This window comes from Pelobates fuscus, chromosome 3 (genome assembly GCF_036172605.1).
Source record: "Pelobates fuscus isolate aPelFus1 chromosome 3, aPelFus1.pri, whole genome shotgun sequence".
NCBI classification, from domain to species: Eukaryota; Metazoa; Chordata; class Amphibia; order Anura; family Pelobatidae; genus Pelobates; species Pelobates fuscus.
The window spans coordinates 329461814-329484745 of record NC_086319.1 but is presented as its reverse complement, the minus strand read 5'-3'; the positions used below and the strand labels follow the sequence as shown (position 1 = coordinate 329484745).

Genomic DNA, 22932 nt, shown 5'->3' with positions numbered 1-22932 from the left:
AAATATTCAGTTGGCAACAAAGCCTTTAGAATCTGCAATCTGCCATTATCATCTCGTAGCTTTTTAGAAAAAGCAAAAGGAGCTTTTATAGAAATGAGCTTTAACTTTAGTAGAGGGAAACTATGAGAATAGCTAGGAAAGTACTTGTTGCTAAACCTCTATATGTATGAAAGTAGAGACACGAACCTTGGATAGCTGGGAAAGTAAAGGAGAACTTAAGGTTAAGTTAACGTATCGGTATATCTACCAAGTATGGAAATTAACATTAAATGTAGAAATCCACAAATCTTTAACCTGCAAGTGGGTGCCTCCATCTTGGCTCCCTGTCAGTCGTCGTTATAAGCTCTGTACTTTGGAATTTTGCAAAGAAACAACAGCCAGAGACGAGGAGAAGTAAAGTAGTGTTTCTTTTTCTCCTCGTTGATGTTTGCCCTGGTTTTGCCTTGTTTGAATTGAATGATGACTCCATTTGCTAAATCTTTAATAAGCAAAAAAAGACAGCATTTCATGAAAAAATGATAGGTGATTTCCAATGTTTGATTCAATGATGTAGAGAGTAGTGACAGGTCCTATTTACGTGCCTTTTGCATACGGTGAAAAAAAGTAGCTTTGGGGCTATCTAGGTGTGAGCCATTGTAGGTATACAGGAAAAAGGAGGATTGGGGGCACACCCGGAACGTGCATGTCTTAGCTGCCGTAAAGACTAAAATACATACAAAATGCAGATTAGGGAACAACACACAAAATATAGTTTTAATTTTTACAAGGCTACTTAATATCACCTATATTGGCAAATAAATATGGGGATTCAGTTCCACCATATGGCCATATTGTGTTAAGCCACCACTACTACTTCACAGTACCCCAACATCGATGGGTCCTACACTAATTTTAACATGTGAGACTAACTTGCTAACTGCAGTACTTACGGCTTAAACTGCTTCCAGCGACTACCCTTAAATGACCACTATAGTGCCAGGAAAACAAACTTGTTTTCCTGGCACTATGTAGTCCTTAGGTCCCCCCCACCCTCATGGCCCCCCTCCCGCTGGGCTGAAGGGTGCGGCAGCACCACTACTTAGAAATGCATGTTCTGGGTGTGCCCCCAATCCTCCCTTTTCTGTGTAGATTTTGGAATTCAGGACAGATTCCTATGCTGAGTAACCCACCCATCCATTATGGGTGCCCCTCTGGTGGTGACCACAGGAAAGAATACATTTAAAGGACTATTAAAGGCCCCGCCCCCGACCAATTCAGCTCAATGAAGTGGTCTGGGTGCCAGGCTGGATTAACCCTCAGTGAAACATAGCAGAAACATTTTTTTGCCAAGCCATTTGGTGAGTCTGGTGACAGAGAAAACTGACTGTTAGAGGAAACCTACTTCTACTTATCCATGGATTCATTTTCAAGAGCAAAGTAGTGAACTATATAGCCTCTATTTAATGTTAGCTTTTTTTTTTTTTTTAACCCCTTCAGGACCGCTGACGGTAAACGTGCGTTTGGACCGCTGACGGTCCTGAACCGTCATAATGGTTTGGGGCTACTTACCTGATCGCTGTCGGTCCCACGGCGGCGATCAGTGCTCCACCCGGTCCAGGGGGACTGCCTGTCTGCCCGGGCAGTCCCCCCTCGGCAGATCAGGACCCCACGGCCATGTGATCACTCGATCACATGACCGCAATAGGTGTCCATGTGTCTGCCTGCAGGGGGACTGTCTGTGCTGACAGGCAGTCTCCCTGCAAGTGAAAAATCAAAAAAATAAAGTGAAAAAAAAACAGTGTAAAATCAGTGTAAAAAAATAATAATAATATGTGTATATATATATATGATATATATACATGTATTATATCTATATATAATATATGTATATGTATCATATATATAATGTCATATTAAGAGTATTTTTATATTTATATATACGTATATTAATATAAAAATACACTTATATTTAAATTACACACGAATATATACAATATATATAATTGCTATATATATGGTATATATATATTATTATAAAATACAAATAATATGTTAATAAAAATAAATAACAAAAAATAAAAATAATTTTTAATAATTATAAAAAAAATATTTATATATGCAATTTTATTCTAACAGTATTTTGATATATATATATATATATATATATATATATTTATATCAAAATACACTTAGAATGTAATGATATATATATCTATGTATAAATAAATAAATAAAAACAATACGAAATATACATATGTCCATATACATAATTACATAAAACATTTAATAAATATACACGTAGACGTCAAATATATAAATATGTATATATATTAAAATTCTACGTGTGTATTTATGTAATATTTTTACCTAATTAAGTAATTTTAATGATTGCAATTTGAGGGACCTGCCTGCCAACCCAGGCCGAAAGTCCAGATAATTTAATTTGCTAACACTGTGTTTAACCCTGTAACTTTCTATGACACCCTAAAACCTGTACATGGGGGTACTGTTTTACTCGGGAGACTTCGATGAACACAAATATTAGTGTTTCAAAACAGTAAAACATATCACAGCGATGATATTGTCAGTGAAAGTGACGTTTTTTGCATTTTTCACACACAAACAGCACTTTCACTGAGGATATTATTGCTGTGATACATTTTACTGTTCTGATACACTAATATTTGTGTTCAGCGAAGTCTCCTGAGTATAACAGTACCCCACATGTAGAGGTTTTATAGTGTTTGTGAAAGTTACAGAGTCAAATATAAGGCTTGATTTTACTTTTTTTTTTATTGAAATTTGTCGGATTGGTTAGGTTGCCTTTGAGAGCGTATGGTAGCCAAGGAATGAGAATTAGCCCCATGATGGCATACCATTTGCAAAAGAAGACAACCCAAGGTATTGCAAATGGGGTATGTTCAGCCTTTTTTAGTAGCCACTTAGTCACAAACACCGGCCAAAGTTAGCGTTTCTTGCATTTTTAACACACAAACAAATATAAATGCTAACTTTGGCCAGTGTTTGTGACTAGGTGGCTACTAAAAAAAACTGGACATACCCAATTTTGAATACCCTGGGTTGTCTACTTTAAAAAAATATGTACATGTTAGGTGTGTTTCGGGGATTTATGACAGATAACGGTGTTACAAGGTCACTATTGATACATTTAAAATATATATATATTGAAACAGCAATTTCCTACTTGTATTTATAGGCCTATAACTTGCAAAAAAAAGCAATAAAGCATGTAAACACTGGGTGTTTTTAAACTCGGGACAAAATTTTGAATCTATTTAGCAGTTTTTTTCATTAGCTTTTGTAGATAAGTAAAAGATTTTTCAAGTAAAAGTCCAAAAACATGTTTTTTTTTTAATTTTTCACCATATTTTTTTTTTTTTTTTAAATACAATATATGACATAATACAAATAATGGTATGTAAAGAAAGCCCCTTTTGTCCTGAAAAAAACAATATATAACTTGTATGGGAACCGTAAATGAGAGAGCGGAAAATTACAGCTAAACACAAACACCACAAAAGTGTTAAAACTGCTCTGGTCCTTAACGTACAAACATCGCAAAAACAGGCCGGTCCTTAAGGGGTTAATAAACTTTAATAATTTTGTTTTGTTTGCAATACACAGGTCCACTCACATACTTATTTAATGTAGTATAGAGTTTAGGGTGCTCTTGATAATGTGCATGGTTTAGACATCTTAAAGAAAGACGAATACAAGAGCAGAACCGTCATTTATTTTCTCTGCCACCTATATCTGAGCCTAAGTGTGTCCTTGTATTCGTATCAGGTTGCATGGTAAAGTAATAGTTGTCATATATGACCTACTCGTCTGTAATGACTGGTTCTATTTAGACCTACCGGTTTTATATGACCTACTCGTCTATAATGACTGGTTCTATTTAGACCTACCGGTTTTATATGACCTACTGGTCTATAATGACTGGTTCTATTTAGACCTACTGGTTTTATATGACCTACTCGTCTATAATGACTGGTTCTATTTAGACCTACTGGTTTTATATGACCTACTCGTCTATAATGACTGGTTCTATTTAGACCTACCGGTTTTATATGACCTACTCGTCTATAATGACTGGTTCTATTTAGACCTACCGGTTTTATATGACCTACTGGTCTATAATGACTGGTTCTATTTAGACCTACTGGTTTTATATGACCTACTCGTCTATAATGACTGGTTCTATTTAGACCTACCGGTTTTATATGACCTACTCGTCTATAATGACTGGTTCTATTTAGACCTACCGGTTTTATATGACCTACTCGTCTATAATGACTGGTTCTAGTTAGACCTACCGGTTTTATATGACCTACTCGTCTATAATGACTGGTACTATTTAGACCTACTGGTTTTATATGACCTACTCGTCTATAATGACTGGTTCTATTTAGACCTACCGGTTTTATATGACCTACTCGTCTATAATGACTGGTTCTATTTAGACCTACTGGTTTTATATGACCTACTCGTCTATAATGACTGGTTCTATTTAGACCTACCGGTTTTATATGACCTACTCGTCTATAATGACTGGTTCTATTTAGACCTACCGGTTTTATATGACCTACTCGTCTATAATGACTGGTTCTATTTAGACCTACCGGTTTTATATGACCTACTCGTCTATAATGACTGGTTCTATTTAGACCTACTGGTTTTATATGACCTACTCGTCTATAATGACTGGTTCTATTTAGACCTACCGGTTTTATATGACCTACTGGTCTATAATGACGGGTTCTATTTAGACCTACTGGTTTTATATGACCTACTCGTCTATAATGACTGGTTCTATTTAGACCTACCGGTTTTATATGACCTACTCGTCTATAATGACTGGTTCTAGTTAGACCTACCGGTTTTATATGACCTACTCGTCTATAATGACTGGTACTATTTAGACCTACTGGTTTTATATGACCTACTCGTCTATAATGACTGGTTCTATTTAGACCTACTGGTTTTATGTGACCTACTCGTCTATAATGACTGGTTCTATTTAGACCTACTGGTTTTATATGACCTACTCGTCTGTAATGACTGGTTTTATCTAGAAATACCATGAAGGTATTGTTTGTTTGTTGTAGAAGCTATCTGGAATACTATATCGATTCATACTTGTTGATGTCTTAAAACATACATTTTTGTCCCAGGACAAAATAATTAAAAACAAAAGAAAAAAAAATATTTTACATATTGAATTAATAGGTGTAGTAAAGTATCAAAAGCATGTGCAAAGGGTAAAGACACCATCAGGCAAATGGGCGTAATATGATTGTTGACTTTGGAATTGAAACGTTAAATCGTTTGTTAAATGACCCTCTGGCAAGTAAATGTAGATCAGTATAAATATTGTAAGCCCAAACCACAAAGGGACAAGCTGAGCTGAAATTTGAGTAAAGGTTTGCTCTCCTATTGCTGTGCATAGCTCAAAATCTCTCTGCAGCCATGTGAAGTGTGTGAAACCCAGAGCAGTTTATGAAATCATTACAAATGTGTTTGATTTGCACAAATAGAATTAGCAGCACCTAGGGAACAAAAGCAAAACAAATTAAAATAGGACAACTTCTGAAGCATAACATGGCACATGTGACCTTTAAATGGCTTGAGAGGAGGTGGCTGTCGACAAAGTGAAGGATGACATCTGGCTTTACAGATCCGCTACGTTTACACTTCAGACAGGGTTGTATTACCATACCTGAGGCTCATGTGGAAAGAAATTAAGAAATTTGTTTTTGCAAAAAAAAATAGCAATATTTTAGACTGCACTGTTTGTTTTTTTTGTGAACAGAGTAAAACTGTAACTATATATCCTTCTTTAAAACTGAATCGAGCTAGAAACTTAAATGATCTTAATTTAGCTGCAGTAACGAGGGGAAAAATATGTAGTGTGCCCAAATTGCATCCTATTTCTCTATAACAAGAAGGTAGCACGCAGAATTTAACCAGAGTCTTCTGGCTTACTGGATGTTACACAAGTGCACACTGTTTTGTAAACAGTGATCCCCAGATCACAGAAACCTCATTTGTTACGCCGAGTACTGTCTCTTCTGCCACAGTCTTTTTTTTATAAAATATATACACATTGGAATGCTTTGTGTAAATAAGCCTGGCACTCCACAGTGGATATGAAGAGCATTAAGCAACTCCAGAATTGGTTTTAAGGAAACAATGAGTCAAATACATGTTGACATGTAGAAAAGTCTATACATTTACATTTGTACAGCACTGAGGGCTTAATAACTCTGTTTCAGTGTATCCAAAATTTTCTACAGCTAGCTCCTGGTTCTATGAGTAGATTAAAGGTATTATGCATACTAAGCAAATAGGGTTGGCTTCTAAATGCACTAATAGCCAAAGTTATGTGAACACCCTTTCATGTAAAACGTTGGACATTTCTGACAGGTGTATAAAATGTAACCCCCAAATTTGGCAGAAAAATCTAAATTTTAGACTCCTTTTACACAATCTTTGGTATTTCTTTGTTGTCCAGCTTCTGGGAACCACTGAGAAAATGCCCTTGTAATTAAGTAAATTATTAAACACAAAATTAACGGAGGACTTTTCTAGTAATTTAAGAGCATTTCAGAAGCCCCTTCCTCTCTCGTTTGCATACATTTTAAGGGCTAAAATAAAATCCAGCACACAGTCATTCAGTTTTAATAGAGAAATATTGTCACTAATATGATAAAAGGGTTGCAGCGCCTTATGGATATTCTCAGGTCCAGATAATAGTCAGTACATATGTAAGTTAAAAGGACAGGAAACACAATATGGTGTAGTATGTTCTTATGTTCGGTGAAGAAAAATATAGAAATGCAGTTACAGTTTGCTGGAGCTTCTAATCAGCTCCAAGTAGTAGCGCCTGGGCGGAATTATCCTTGCCTATGGATACACTGGTACAGCAGAGTCTTGGCAGGAGGTGTTTCAGGATCCAGAGGAAAGTAAACTGTAAGTGCGTTTCTATATATTTCTTCTCCGAATGTAAGCATATACTACACTGTTTTGTGTTTCCTTTCTTTTTATCTTACATATGTAATGACTATTATCCGGACCTGAGAATATCCATAAGGCGCTGCGACCCTTTTATCATCTTGTACCACTTCATCTAGCAGAAGGAAGAAACTTTGACATGGGTTGTCCTAGCAGCCTAGTAAGACTGCCAGGAGCGCTAGAAATCCTTTGTGTTGATTAAATATCGTCAGTCGGGGTGCGTGGCTAGCCGGGTAAGGAACAAGACGTGCTGCTCTGGAGCTCCTGAAAGCCACACGGCTAAATAGAATAAATCGTTGCGGAGACATACAGACTTACCCCAAAAAGACACACCAGTTCTTGCAGAACCCCCCCAGGGAAAAAATGGGGCGAAAAAACCGCAAATTAACCCACTCGGGTAGCGCTAAACAGCCAGACATCCGAGCATCCTTTGAAAGGCCGCAGCCACCCTCACAACTCAAAATGGCGCCCACAGGGCCTCGAGACTCTAGCTACTCAGACGAATCACTAGAGGAAGACTACATCATGCCAGCAAGACCCCTAAGCAAAGTATATGGGAGCGAAGAGTCTGACTCCAACACCTCACCCTCTACCAAAAGGGATATAAAAAAACTACTGATAGACCTACATGAGGTATGGAAGGCCGACCTGGCTGGAGTGCGCACAGAGGTTGACGGCCTCTCCGCACGGGTCACTGCGGTGGAAACCAGGGACTCAGGCAGGGAGCAGGAGTTCAAGGAGACCCGAGCCCAAATAGAAGCCATGTCCCAACAAATACAGGGACTCACCCGCACAGTCACCTCACTGGAATCACGACACCACAAGAAAAACATAAGGCTCCGCGGAATACCTGAGAGAGTAAACATGAAGAACATTTTGGACTTTGCCAACGAAGTGGCAAAGGCACTGGGAGTACAAGCCACAGCAAGTGAATTACCCCTCATGACCGCGTTCCGAATACGGAAGGCCCCGACGGCCCCTGAACATTTCGATTAAGGCCGCAATCCTGGCCCGAGCGAGGAACACCCCTGATATCAGGGTAGATGGCTGCTCAATACGGGTGTACGATGACTTACCCTTCACCGTCCTGCTGGAGAGGCGGAGGCTAATGCCTGTAACGAGAGAACTCAGAGATAACGGGATCCGATACAGATGGGCACCCTCGTAGTACAGCGGGGAGATACAATCCTGACCCTATCGGCGCCGGAAGACCCGACCGGATTCCTGACGGCCCTCGATTTGCCACGGAAGGCGAATCCTACAACCAATGCAGAAACCACGCTAGAGACCGAAGAGACATGCACGGTACGGAGACGGATTACAGAGGTGGGAAATAAGCAACGAGAGACCAGAAAGCTGAACCCACCATAGACCGGCCTGCGGGATGGAGGGTAGGGGACATATACGCTACTACCCCATGAAATTGAAGAAAGCCCCAGCAGTCACTGCGATATGCCTTCAATGACAACTTTACCATGTAGGACTTAATTGTACTATACCATGGACTTTCCCTAACCCACCAAGTGACACCCAATGTTTCTCTCCTGCTACCAACCCAGGTTAGACAGATGGCCGGGAACACACACACCTAAAATGTTGTCCTCAACGGTATAGGACCTAGCTTACCCACAAGAACAAATTAGTGTACCAAACCTATCCACACCAGGCGACAGACAGCTAGGGCATACTCACGAATAATATATACGGGCACCAACCTAAGCTTAATAATGGCCCACGTAGGAAAATACATATTGCTGTCCACATCACGCACCACTAACCACGACTCACACATGTTTAGTCTCGCCTAGACCCTCTAACACACTTGTGTCTCCACGGTAACAGATTCAAACCAGCTACCACTCATACATACAAGAATAGCCTGCAGCCCAGCCACTTACATAGAGATGCATGATATAGCTCTATACACCTGGGGGGACTACCAGCTCCCTGCAGGTACCTACCTTAACCTACTGTGCAGACACAGTTCTGTAGCTGACTAGACCAGCTAACGCTTAACCTACAGACTCATTTCACTATATTGACATGTGTTGGCCATTTCGTATCTCTGCTACGTACCAAAAACTAAGACTAGCTTATTTTGATAAAATTATACAATGAGCACATTCCAAGTGCTAAATCGAGTGATGATTACTTATTCAGTGTGTGTTGCTGTGGCACCTCACGTATGCCTGTATCTCCCTAGCACGCATTAATATACAGAATTAATTAACTATGAAAGCCATATGTAGGCAATCGGTGCCTGGAAGACAGATCTGCCCATAAGTAAGGCATACTTGCAATATTGGCTTAAATGTCAGACTTATAGACTATCCTCTCAGTTACAGCTTCCCAAGCGTACAGATAGACGTTTTAGCTATAGTTTTTACTTTGCTTTCTGCGTGACGCAACTAATTTTGCCACTCTAGTGTCACTTATTATGCCAAAGCAGAGTTGTCACAACCTGGTGATATATCACTTATTACTCACCTATCCCACCATCTACCCATACCCTACTACTATGTCTACTTACATATGCACGATGATTGTCTCATTATAAAAAATGTGCTGAATTCTATGTACAAATGTTTATACCTGACAAACCTATTATTTGTTATATTTGAATATTGTGCAATATTTGTAGTTTCACATGCACAACAAAAACAAGAATTAAAAAATATATATATATCGTCAGTCACCTGGCCTGCATCATAGAGCTCTGTGGCTTGAATATGACACAGTGACAAGGTGCCATGTATTCAACAAATAGCATTTGACATATTTCTAGCTTACTAGAGCTACTTGATCTGTAAATCCCATTTCTGTAAAGTAAATTTGTCTGAAAGCAACATAAGCCGAGCTCGGCTTCAAATTGGCTAACTAGGTAACACAAACTCCCAGAAAAGGAACCAGAGTGCTAAAGCTTGTTTTTAATTATCTCTGGAGACAATGGGATAATATAAAAAATTGTCAGGTTAGCTTTTATGAAATCCATCTCCTGGATGCGAGCCTATCAGCAAGGCGCTGCTCCATCATTTCCATACCGAACTGTAGCTTTTATGAAAATTCACGTCATTTTCATACAGAGAGAACTGTTACGCCCCTATTTATACGTTGATTGTTGTTTTCTGCATTTTTTGTCCTGTGCCAAAATAACCTGTCTGTCGTCCACTTTTTATTCCTATTGTGGATGTTCTGCTCCTTTTTTCATGATGATTTTACATTCACAAAATGAATCAATGAACAGAAGTACTGGGATAAAAGGGACATTCGTAGGATTCCTTTTATACGTTAAGCTAAAAGTAAAACAGTGAGTGCTTCATATCCATCACAGAAGACCCGCCAATTAGACAATGGCAGAAAAAAATTGTTCAGAAAGAAAAGGCGCATTGTTGCATTTCCTTTTTTTTATCCATTGGAAACAAAAAATGTGTAAACCAAAGAACTAAAATGGACCAGGAAATTAAAATTAGAGAAATAATATAGGTGCAGTAAGGAATATTTTGACAGCAATTGGATATCATCTTAAATGGGTAATTAAAAGAATACTCCAAGCATTAGAACCGCTCCAGCCTAATCCTTGTTGCAGTCAACCCTGTTTTTCTTTGGATTTCATTACATTGTGATTGTATAAATATTTTTTGGAAAGGGTTTGTGAATTAATGTATTGAGGTGGGAAGAGCCTTTTTACTCTTGCTAGTATTCAACTTGTCCCTGCGGTTTGGATGCTATTAATAACCAATATCATGGTTGGTACTAATTTTGTTGATCTGGATTTACCTCTTCGTACATAGCACATACAGTTTATTTGTAGCGTTGTAAAAAAGGGCATCGGTAAACAACATAAAAGGTGAACATGACACTTTTTATGCATAACCCAAAAATCCTACTACAACTGTTCATCAAACATAGCTTAATGAAATAGCTGTCCATGTGTACTTACGTGGAGGAAGTCTCACCATCTTTGGAATATAGAGCAGTGGACTTTCTCTGGAGTGATGAATCTCACTTCACCACCCACCACCCGGCAGATCTGATGGATGCCAGGAGATTTCTACCACAGTCTACATAGTGGTGATTGTGAAAGTTAATGAAGCAATAATTGTGGCCTGGTGCAATTTTGGCTGTATTTACGACTTGGTTTCTTTGTTTTAGTGAAGGGAAATGACAGAGCATGCAATACATTATTAACAAGTCATCTTTGTGACAACCATCTGTGGAAGGCCCTTTTTTTTTCTAGAGCAATCCCTTGCACAAACCAAGGTCCTTATATATGGTCACACAATTATGCTGTAACTGACTAACACAAAACCGTGACATCGACCTCATTAAGAAATCTTTGAATTTAATTGGATTACTGACCATATTATCACCAACAATGAATGTGTAACCTCACCAAAGCTGTCACCTAGACTATCTATACTTTGATAGCAGTAATGGGGTGAAACAACTACCTAACAATAAACATCACTTTGGAACGTGATGTTGGACGAGCAAGATCCACATTTACTGGCTTTGGTGCTCATGGTGTATTCTGTCACCAGCTTATTATTTAAAGGTTTAAGAAAACACTGTTTTGGTCAGTGTATCCCTCAATGTACTATTGTCCATCCCTTCTCCCTCCTCCATAAAAAAGAAAATATCAAAAACCTACCTCTGTTTCAGTGCATGTTCTCCCAGGAGCCTGATCCTCATCCACAGACGTAACTTGGAGGACAGACTAAGGGAAGGACATGGACATCATGAAGGTGGGGACCTCCGCTGTCTTTGCGGATGACAGATGTCCAATATGCACAAAACTGTTGCCCCAATAACACTGCCAGAAGTGGATTTAATTCACTATGTGTATCATTTTGCTGTGAATACAGACTCCAGGCACCATGACCACTTTAGAACACTGACATGGTCATGTGCTTTGTAAGGAAACCTGTAATTAAGATACAAGTTTCCATAAACCAACTATACCTTTATACAGAGATTTTTACATTTGTATTTGTGACATGCAAAAATGTTTCTTTTGAAATTCCCAAACTAGTAATGAATTATTATTAAGGATATACAGCGCATTGACTTTCACAATACAATGTTAATTTCTAAATATATGAAATGAAACAAGTCGGCATGACCGTGATTCATCAGACTGCTAAAGTCATTTTAACCAGTTGTATTTAAAGATTTGATTTAAGAACTTTGAACTTGATGTGGTGTATGTCCTGTAAGAGTATTATATGACAGCAGACTTGGCTGTCTAAACATAGAAGATCTAAGACATCTGAAAACCATATGTAAAGCCAGTGTCTTAGTGACAGGCTGCGTGGAAATCACGCTATGTCCATTTCTGTTTGCAGCCAAGAGGCTCATTTGTTCAGAAGGACAAGCAATTAAATTAATTTATTTTTTCCAAAACATTCAGCATGTAGTGATGTACCGGACTATTCCCAGTGTGCCCAAAACAATTCGCTTTCTTAAGCAAACCTTTTTTAATTGGATATCATCTTAAATGGGTAATTAAAAGAATACTCCAAGCATTAGAACCGCTCCAGCCTAATCCTTGTTGCAGTCAACCCTGTTTTTCGTTGGATTTCATTACATTGTGATTGTATAAATATTTTTTGGAAAGGGTTTGTGAATTAATGTATTGAGGTGGGAAGAGCCTTTTTACTCTTGCTAGTATTCAACTTGTCCCTGCGGTTTGGATGCTATTAATAACCAATATCATGGTTGGTACTAATTTTGTTGATCTGGATTTACCTCTTCGTACATAGCACATACAGTTTATTTGTAGCGTTGTAAAATATTTCAAAATTTCATATTCTGTCTACCATTATCCATCCACGCCAAAATTTACTGCTAATATATCTATACTTTTTAGATTTAAGCACAACTTGTTTTTGATGTCACATGGATATAAACATACTATTTTGATAAATTGATATTTGACTTGGAGACTAAAATTGGAAAAGTTATGGTATAGCTCCTGGTGATAAGAACCAGGAATATTTAGTAACTTACAGGGTTATTCACTAAAGAGAACATCAAAGTTAAGTTCTAATTCAGGGTCAAAACTGCTGGCTTAGAGAATGTTTACAGTTGAGTCATTTTGTACTTAAAGGGATCCTATAGTGTCAGGAAAACAAAGCCGTTTTCCTGGCACTATAGGGTTAATAAGTGTTCCTCCTCCCTACCCCCCGCAGGGCTCAATGGGTTAAAACTCCTTCAGCCACTTACCTGAATCCAGCGCCAATGTCCCTCGGTGCTGGGTCAGGCTCTGCCCACGCTCCTCACCCACCAACATCAGTCGGCGGGGGAGACCTAATGTGCATGCAATGCAATGGCCGCACACGCATTAGACCTCCCCATAGGAAAGTATTAATCAACGCTTTCCTAGGGGAAAATCTGACACTGGAGGTCCGTGAGGACGTCCAGCGTCAGATAACGGACCAAAAGTCTGTTTGAATTCCGGAAGCCCTCTAGTGGCTGTCTGTTAGATAGCAACAGAGGGCAGACTTAGAGCTGCAATGTAAACAGTACAGTTTATCTGAAACTGCATTGTTTTACATTGCAGCACTAAGTGCAAAAGTATCACAGCACCCAGACAACTTCAATTAGCTAAAGTTGTCTGGGTGCCTGCAGTGTCCCTTTAAATGTTAAATGCACTTTGAATTCTCACTTTAGTAAATAACCCTGTTAGTGTTTACTATCATCGCCATGTGAAATTTGAATGATGACTGATCTCAGCCATCACTCAAGTTACACACAGGGATGAGACCTTGGGATCCTAAGTAACATTCTGTTATAACCAAGGGGAAGATAGAACCATGGGGAAAATGGATTTCCTGCTTTTTACGTAATAATTTGGAACTCGTATGCATTTGAAATAAAACAAAAACTGTGTGCATAATTAGGCATGTTTAATTATTCAAAAACTACAGATCTTCTTAAAAGCCCTATATATTTCTGCAGAAACTGTCAGGAGAAGGCATTTATTATTTTGACACGCAAAATACTGTTTGAATAAATAAACATCAGTTATTTTATTGAAGTTTTTTTAATGTTAAAAACATTTTCTTTTAGGAAATCGGGGGCTCTCGGATCACGGCTAACTGGAGCTGGATGGGGAGGCTGTGTGGTTTCTATGGTTCCAGCGGAGAAGCTGAATTACTTCCTCTCAAATGTGCAAGATAGCTTTTATAAAACGGATGACCAAAGATTGGCTCTAAAGGAAAAGAGCATTTTTGCTACAATACCCGGAAGTGGTGCAGTGGTTCTTTTGGAAGAGGATAAGAAATAAAGCATATGAGTGTGTAGTAGATTTGATAACGCTTACCCTTTAAATTCATTTTCTTAGTCTTAGAGTAAAGATCTCATATAATAAATAGTCTGCAAAAAAGTACATTATACCAAATGCTATAGGAATGATAAAGGCAAAGTAAACTAAATATTAAGAAGGACACTGTTTGCAAAGTTTTGTTTTTGTGTTGCATGTAACAAAATCTGATGTAAGTCATTCATTGTTATAATGATATAAAATATGTACAGCTGTATTTTTAGCCATGTACTCATTGTGTTGGTAAATACGTTTTTCTACCCACCGTTAAAACATACATTTCTGACATTTATCTTTGTAATACCCACACTTAGCTCATGCCATTGGTTTTGTGGTTAACCATTGTGCTTGTATTGGAAATCTGAGTGTTTGTTAATTGAATGCCAAGATCGTGAAGGACAGACGCGGTTTGTAAAGCATTCTGTGTTTCTACATTTTATACCAATGCAATGATCCAGGACAGAAATATTTTACATTCCTATAAAAATATGCAACTGAAAATAAAAAAAATAAAAAAAACTACAGGAATGATGACTGTTTCAGATGGTGGTTTTTAATTGAGATTTTTATCATGCATCATGTGTTTCTCTGGTTGTACCAGGTTAGAGGGGTGAACTATCCACCTCTACTGCAGAGATTAGACGTGTGCACAAATCATTTTCACAAACTAATCAAATTCCTGTTAATCTATGCCTAAACAAATCGATCCATCATTAAATCTCGGACGGATTGATTTGTTCAGCATAGATTATACCAGCCCTTTTTTCCTATTACTATATGTAAAAGGCCATCTTTACTTGCAAATTATGTAATTTAGTCATTCAGGTCTCGGTTTTAACACACAGGATGTCAACAACTCAGACAAGCTCTGCCATTCTGAACCCTGCATGCCGATCAGAAATTACCAACTTTTTACACAAATATACAAACTAAAATAATAATAGCATAATAAAATAATAATAGCAAGAAAAGTCGGAAAATTATGTAATAAACGTTTAAAAAGTTATTGTAAAGTTTGTCAGTGTTCTTTGTCTGGCACACCTCCAAGCTAGGGGACTTTTTGTAGCCCCTCTCCTCTCATCTGCCTCTCACATACCCATTTCACTTGCAAGTGAACTAGCACTAGCAATGCATTAAAAAATGCAAATAAATATTATTTTGTTGCTATTATCAAGTGACGAGACCTACTTTCAGAATTATGCTTGTACAAGGTGTACGCTTAGTTAATAAAGTTTCAGAGACTAGTACACTTATAGCAAGAAAAACAATATAAATATTCACTGACAGTCATTTAATAAAGAAGTCTACTACATATATATAGTATGTTATTTCACTCATCCCTAGTCATTGTTCTCAATGACGACTAACACCAGGATCAGAAAGCAAATAACTCAAGCTAGGCTGATCTGAATTCTATCACTGGGGACACGACATGGACCTCTCTGGAGATAATCCTGCCTACAGACTACATTGACCTAAAGCAGTCACCTAAAATTCAACTTTTCTATGTTCCCATTAATACTATGACCAAAAATAAAATGTGTTAAAAAAAAAAAAAAGAGGACCGCTAGTAAGACAAGCTAAAATACAGGTCCGATGCGCGTTTTGCCGCCATAATAGGTCAGTATTTGTCATGGACCAAAGACCTCCTTTACAGTACAGCAGGAGTGGAAGCCATTACGTTATCACATGCAGTGCTCTAATGTGATATGCTGCGAACCTTCCACTAGGGATTTACATTAACCATATCCTGGGTTTGGAGGGCAGACATAAACTCCTACTAAACAAAGAGTGTTCCTAAACAGTGCACAGAGCCGGGATATGATATGCTTCATACCCAAAACCCCCTCTACATAGCTGCTTCAATGAAACATAAAGCAGGCAGTAAGGCTCAGGGAGTAGGAGAGCAGATCGCTCTTATGCAAGCAGAACACTTTGGGGAGTTTTTTTTTTTGTAATTTGTATTTTATTATTTTTCACAACTGTAAAACAGTAGGAGAGGCGGGGGGGGAGGGTTAAAGAAGGAAAGAGGGGGCGGGGGGTATTCACAATTCCAGTCATTGTTACAAGTTTCCACAAGGTAATACAACATTGTACAGTACAGCGAGTAACGATACAATGGGTTACAGTTTTCCCAGTTTAGTTACATTATCCAATTATATATCTATCTCCTGACAAGCGGGCCCGTCTGCTGTGTTGCTTTCCTGCGGTACTCATGGTCGGTAGTGTGTTGGGTTTGTAGGATACATATCTCATATGTCACATGTCTCCTGTGGTTCCAACCTCCCATCCTACACCCGTTCCCTCGAACCCATGGTATTTTGCCCATCTTGTGGTTGTGCTCCCTAACTTGGTGTGTCCCTTCTCCACTTACGCCACCGTTCCCACGTGTCCTGGTGTCGGTGTTTTTCTGGGTATGTCTTTATAAACCACGTTTAAATTAGTTGCCTATCTATGTCTTGAAAAAGGGTGGGAACTGTGGGGGGTTGTGGGTTTTTCCAGTTCCTTGCTATCAGTTTTTGTGCAGTTAGTAAGATATGGCACATTAGTTTTCTTAACGGTGTGGGTATACCATTAGGGTAATCTAGTAATAGGAAAGTTGTGGGTTCCGAGGGCAAGGTCGTGTTGGTGACATCTATGATGAGTTTAGGTACCTCCTTCCAGTACCGAACTAGGCGAGGGCAACGCCATCAGATGTGGATGACTGACCCTACCTCCTGTTTGCATCTCCAACATGTTGGTTGTGTGTGCGGGTATAGTTTGTGTAACCGGGCTGGTACCATGTACCACCTATATATTGTTTTCTGGTGTTGTTCTAACAGTGGAGCAGATTTGATCAAACTTCTCATAGAAGAAATAATGCGTTTCCACTGGTTTTCGTTGATTGTGGTCTGCAAGTCTAAGTTCCAATTATCTGCCTGTTTTGAACTATGAAAGGGTTGGTAGGCCAGGAGATGCTTGTAGCATTCGGATAATTGTTTGAATTTTGGGGGGAGTTTTCCCGCTATCCCAATCTGTTCCCAAGGTGTGAGCGCCTGTGGTGAGTGAATGATTTCTGTCCTGTCTTTGTTCTTACGGCTTAAAAAGGTTTTGAGTTGGAGGTGTGAAAATTGCGATGTGTTTGGGAGGTTATATGTGGAACGGAGTCTCGTGAAATCTATTTTTGCCCGCTTCAAAGACATGAGACAGGTGTGTGGCCCCCTTTTCTTTCCACGGCGTAGCGTGGAAAGTTGGAATGCAATAAGTTATGGCCTCTATGGGTGTTGCTAGGGAGAGTGGTTTAGCCACCTCAAATTTGTGTCTGTGTATATCCCATAGTTGTATTGCCAGTTTAAGTTGTGTAGGCATGTGTGGGGTGCACGGTCTAGTTTTCTTGTCCAGCCATATCAAGTTTGTAGTGGTAAAGGGTCTAATTGCTAAATTTTCCATTGCCACCCACTGTGGTTGGTTGACTTTATTGAGATGTGTCAGTAGGGAAGTCAGCACTGCTGCCTGATAGTAGGTTTTTACATTTGGGAATGCCATTCCACCTTTATGCCTTGGGGCAGTCAGTACCTTGTTAGAAATTCTTGCCCTCCCTGTCCCCCAGGTAAATTGTACCAGTTTTGAGTGTATGGCCTTGAAATAGGATTGTGGTGCCCGTAGGGGGAGGTTCATAACAGGTATTGTAATTTCTGGGTAATGGACATTTTGATCGCTATTATACGTTCTGTTCATGTTAGAAATAGTTGTCCCCAGTTACGTAAAATGGTTGTGCAGGCATTCCAGACCCTAGAGTAGTTGGTTGGGAACATGTCAGCGACGTTTCTAGTAAACGTTAACCCTAGGTATTGTATATCGTTTCTTCGCCATTCAAAGTGGTATTCCGTACGTAGGTGTGCTAGCATTAGTGGGTCTAAGCGGAGCCCCAGCGCTTGGGTTTTGCTGGTGTTGAGGGAATAGTACGACATATTCCCGTATTCTTTGATTATCTGCATTATGTGGATTAAGGATTTTTCAGGTTGGGAAATGTACAGGAGGATATCATCTGCAAATGCACCCACTTTTATCTGTTGGCCATGCCAGTTTATACCCCTTATACCTATAAAGAAGGACAAATCAGAGCTGGAAGATAAGAAGACACCCACTATTCCACCAATGACTTTAAGGGATTAGCCCTATATAAGATGTTTTATGTGTTAGCTTGTTAGGGTGCTGTTTTTACTTGATGTACCTATCACTGGATAATTGTTGAAAGAGGTCCCTGAGGAAGTCCTGTTTTGTGTAAGGACGAAACGCGTAGGACCAATACCTTTTATCTATATTTGTTTTTACTATTTTATTTCATTTTTGTACACCCTCTTAAAATCCTTGTAAGTGAATAAATTGCCTTTGGAGTATTCCGTTTTGGTTGCTGTTTCCTTGGAATCTTTGGCTGACCTGGATCCCATATTGGCTATCACTGGAGGAGGGAAAATCAAAAAGACAAAAAAAAACCCATTTCCATCAAGGGGAGGCACCCATAACACGCTTAATTTGCCTGGAATATGTGAGTGCATATTAATCACCGAAAGTTTTAAATTAGTTTTGTAGCAATATTTGCACTATGTTTTGTCCTTCTTTATAGGTATACTAGCAGATACCCAAAATAGCCCATCAATTACACAGTTCTGTTATACGGTTATCAGCTGGGAGATAACCCTGGGAAGCAGTGTACCTATCAGCTAAGTTTTTTTATTATTATATATTTTTCTTCACGGGTGTCCGTGTGCTTGTTATCTGTTATACCCCTTATGTCTGGGTGGGTTCTGATCATTGTGAGCAGGGGTTCTAGGGCTAGCACATAGAGCAGTGGGGACAAAGGGCACCCCTGCCTCGTGCCGTTCGTGATCTGAAATGGGTCCGATTTAAAGCCTGCTTGTAACACCTGTGCTGTAGGTTGTGAGTAGAGAGCGAAAATCTGTCGGATGAACTGTTGGGGAAAGCCATATGCTGCTAGCACCTGTCGGAGGAAGGTCCAGCCCAGGCGGTCAAACGCTTTTTCTGCGTCTAAAGCTAGAAGTAGTCCACCTGGGCCAGACCCTCTCAATTTCTCCATCACTAAAGATAGTTTTCGGGTGTTATCTAAACCCTGTCTCCCCACCACGAATCCCGTTTGGTCGTCTTTGATGAGCGAGGGTAGGATCGGGGCCAGTCTAGTAGCTATAATTTTTGCGTAAATTTTCGCGTCTGTGTTTAGTAATGAGATGGGGCGAAAATTTTTACATTGGTCAGGGGGTTTACCAGGCTTGGGTAAGGTAACTATCGTCGCTAAGAGCATCTCAGGTGGGAGTTCCCCAGTGTCTGTCACTGTCTGGAATACCTGCACTAAGTGTGGGGCCAGTATGTCTGCGAATGTTTTATAGTACGAGTTCGGTAGGCCGTCTGCTCTCGGAGATTTCCCCGTGGGAAGATGTGCAATGGTTTGGGTCACCTCTTCCAGGGTGACGGGCTTGAGTATCGATTCGAGTTGGTTTTGGGTCACAGTGGGGAGAGGTACGCGGGACAGGTAGTCCCGGATGGGCCTTTCTTCCAAGGGGGGAATGTTTGGGTCATCTTTAAGGTTGTACAATTTAGAATAGTATGTTGCAAATTCTTTTGTAATATCTTGGGGGTTCTGTATTTTATCTCCTTTTGGCCCTTGCAGGTAAGGTATTTTGGAGGCTGCCACTTTTTCCCTTAGTCTGTCAGCAAGGTATTTGGTGGCTTTCCCGCTATGGTGGTAAGAGGTTGCCCTCATTCTGTGTAGGAAATGTGCGGTTTTTGCGGCTTGTAGTTCAGTAAGTCTGTCAGTTACTGTTTGGATTTGTTTCGCAAGTGGCTGGGATGGGGATATTTTATTTTTTGTGGTCAGGACTGCCAGTTGTTTTAGGCATTCTAACAGGGACTGTTGACCTTGTTTTTTAACATACGAGGATCGTCTGATGAAAAGGCCTCTCACCACTGCTTTGTGAGCTGACCAAACTGTTGACCCTGCCACTTCTCCCGTGGAGTTTGCGCGAAAGTAGTCTGCAAGGTCTGTCTTCACTTGGTCTACAAAAGAGTGGTCATGCAAGAGGGATTCGTTTAATCTCCATGTCCCTTTGCCCTTAAATTGGAATGAGTCATGTAAGATTAGGAACACTGGGCAGTGGTCGGACCAGGTAATGTCTCCCATGGTACAAGTGGAGACTTGTGCTAATGTGGGTTGGTCTACGTAGTAGGTGTCTATGCGGGTGTACGTGTTGTGTACTTTTGAGTGGAAGGAGTAGTCTCTCTCCATCGGGTGGAGAACCCTCCAGCTGTCGTATAGGTTGTGTAGCGTGAGTAGTTTGGACAGGGCCTTACCAATGGACTGCATTGCAGCTCGTCTATTCCCTTTTGGGAGCGCTGTCGTGTCTACATCTGGAGATGTGATAAAATTGAAGTCGCCACATAAAATCAGTCCTCCCTGTTTCTGTCTTTCTATCTCTTGTAGTAACTTGCCAAGGTACTTCTCTGTGCCAGTGTTGGGGAAGTACGCCGAGACTAAAGTGTACTGGACATTGTTAAACAGACCGATAAGAATAATGAATCGACCCTGTGGGTCAATAGAGATGTGTTGCATTTGAAACGCTTTGTCTTTATGAATAAGTATGGATACCCCTTTCGTCTTATTCTCCGAGAGGGCATGGAACTGGGTCGGGAAAGTTTTTTTAAAAATCTTCGGAGTCTTAGTATTATTAAAGTGAGTTTCCTGTATGCATGCAATGTCAATCCTATGTTTTTTGAGATCCTGTAGTAGTAATCTACGTTTACCGGGCGAATTTAGCCCTTTTACATTTTTTTTTTTTTTTTTTTAAATTCTTTATTTTTCCGTGCATCATCAGTGGTACAGACAGTTCTGTTTATGCATCGATTATATACTGCTAAGTTGGCATATCAAACAAGTCCATACAGTAGTTCGGTTATAACAGTAAATGCACATTTTTGTATAGTGGTCTGATGGGTTATAACGAGGTACCTACGAGAGTACTGGGCGTTGCTGGGCGAGAAATTGTGAGATGGTGAGTCATCACCGTTATGAACGTTGTGGGGGTGCGGTGAATGTATTGGCCTTGAGGCTTTCAGGGTAGTTGTCCCGCTACCCGGCATTCTATGTGTTGGGTCACCTCGTATGCTGGTGGGTGTATAGTCCCCTTGTTAAGTCTGGTGTCCCTGGACTCTGAGTCTCAGAGAGCCTATTGAAGTGGGGGTCTAACGTACCCTTATCTTTTGTGCCAGTTGGGTCCACCATGACCCCCGCGTGTATAGTTGAGTCAAAATGTATTTCTGCCTAGCGAACAGGCCTTCGTCTATATGGGAGTGGGTTGTGTTTCGGAGCGTGGTTGTCTATTTTGTTCTCGGGGTTCGTCTGTTATGAATATGTGCGTTGTTTATGTGTCCCCTGTATGTCTGGTTCCCGGTGTGGGGTGTATCGCTCCACGGATGGTTGTGTCCCTTGACCCTGGGGCACTGGGGGGGGGGGGAGGGAGTTGTGTAGTTGAGTCACAGAGCTGTTTCTACGTGGTGTGAGCCCGACATAAAGTGTGTGGTTGTAGTGGTGTGTAAGTGAACTTTAAAACATAGGTGAACATAGGTAAAACATTAGCATAAACAACATGAGCAGTCTGTGGGTTCAGGTCGTGTGGCCTCTTTCTTCTTCTCCGCCCGTGCGGTTAGGGGAGTTTTCTGTGCTGCGTGGGCGAGTACTGGATGTCTTTGGAGCGGGTAGTCCTTGTGGAGTGAGTCCTAGTGCTGTCAGTAAGGCAGTGCTGTCTGATGGATCTGACGCCTTATATGTGTTCCCATCTTTTGTGACCAGGAGCGTTCTGGGCGTTGACCATCGGTATGTGAGTCCTGCTATCTGTAGGGGTTTCGTGATGGGCTGCATTCCCTTTCTCCATAACAATGTAGATCTGCTCAAGTCCTGAAAGACTGATATGGTGCTGGTTTCAAATTGGTACGGGGTGTTCCCTTTAAGGGCGGCTAGTAGGCCCATTTTGTCTGTTAGCGAGTGACAACGGAGGATGATGTCCCGTGGTGCTGCGGTGGGTGCTTGTGGGGATTTAGTTATCCGGTATACCCCATCAAAGGCAAAGTGTTTAGCCTGTCGTGTTGGGATGAGGGAAGACACCAGCCTTCTAATGAAGTGTGGTAGTTCCTCTAAGGGTACTGTTTCTGAGACTCCTCTGAGTTTGATATTTTTCCTCCTGCCCCTGTCGTCTATTATGCTGACTTGGTTAGTGAGGTTGACTTGTTGGGCTTGTATTTGATGCATCTGGTCGTTTATTGCTTTGAGGCCTTGTTTGAGGGTAAGTATATCTGTCTCATTTGTGTCTGTGCGAGCAGTTAGTGTGTGTACCTCTGTTTTCAGCACTGCCAGGTCAGCTTCCCACATTTGCCGGAGGTTCCTTTGCAGGTTTGTTAGCATGTCCTGTATGTCCCCCTTGGTTGCAGGGGCTGTGTCTTCTGCCCTGGGTGGGGTAGGTTCCCCGGTTCTTGCTGGGGTGTGTTCGCGGGAAGACTCCCCTCCATCCACCGGGTGATTCTGGGCTGTGTTTGGCCCTGGCGTTCGA

General features: G+C 40.4%; 1 protein-coding gene across 1 annotated transcript in view; it reads left to right on the top strand.

The window, feature by feature from the left end:
- Nucleotides 1–14869, top strand: part of GALK2 (galactokinase 2) — a 138834-nt gene extending 123965 nt beyond the window's left edge. The window contains exon 10 of the mRNA XM_063445684.1: nt 14086–14869. Coding sequence (XP_063301754.1) covers nt 14086–14302 — 217 coding nt within the window. The 3' untranslated portion in view covers nt 14303–14869. The remainder of the gene's footprint in view (nt 1–14085) is intronic.
- Nucleotides 14870–22932: the final 8063 nt, after the last annotated feature.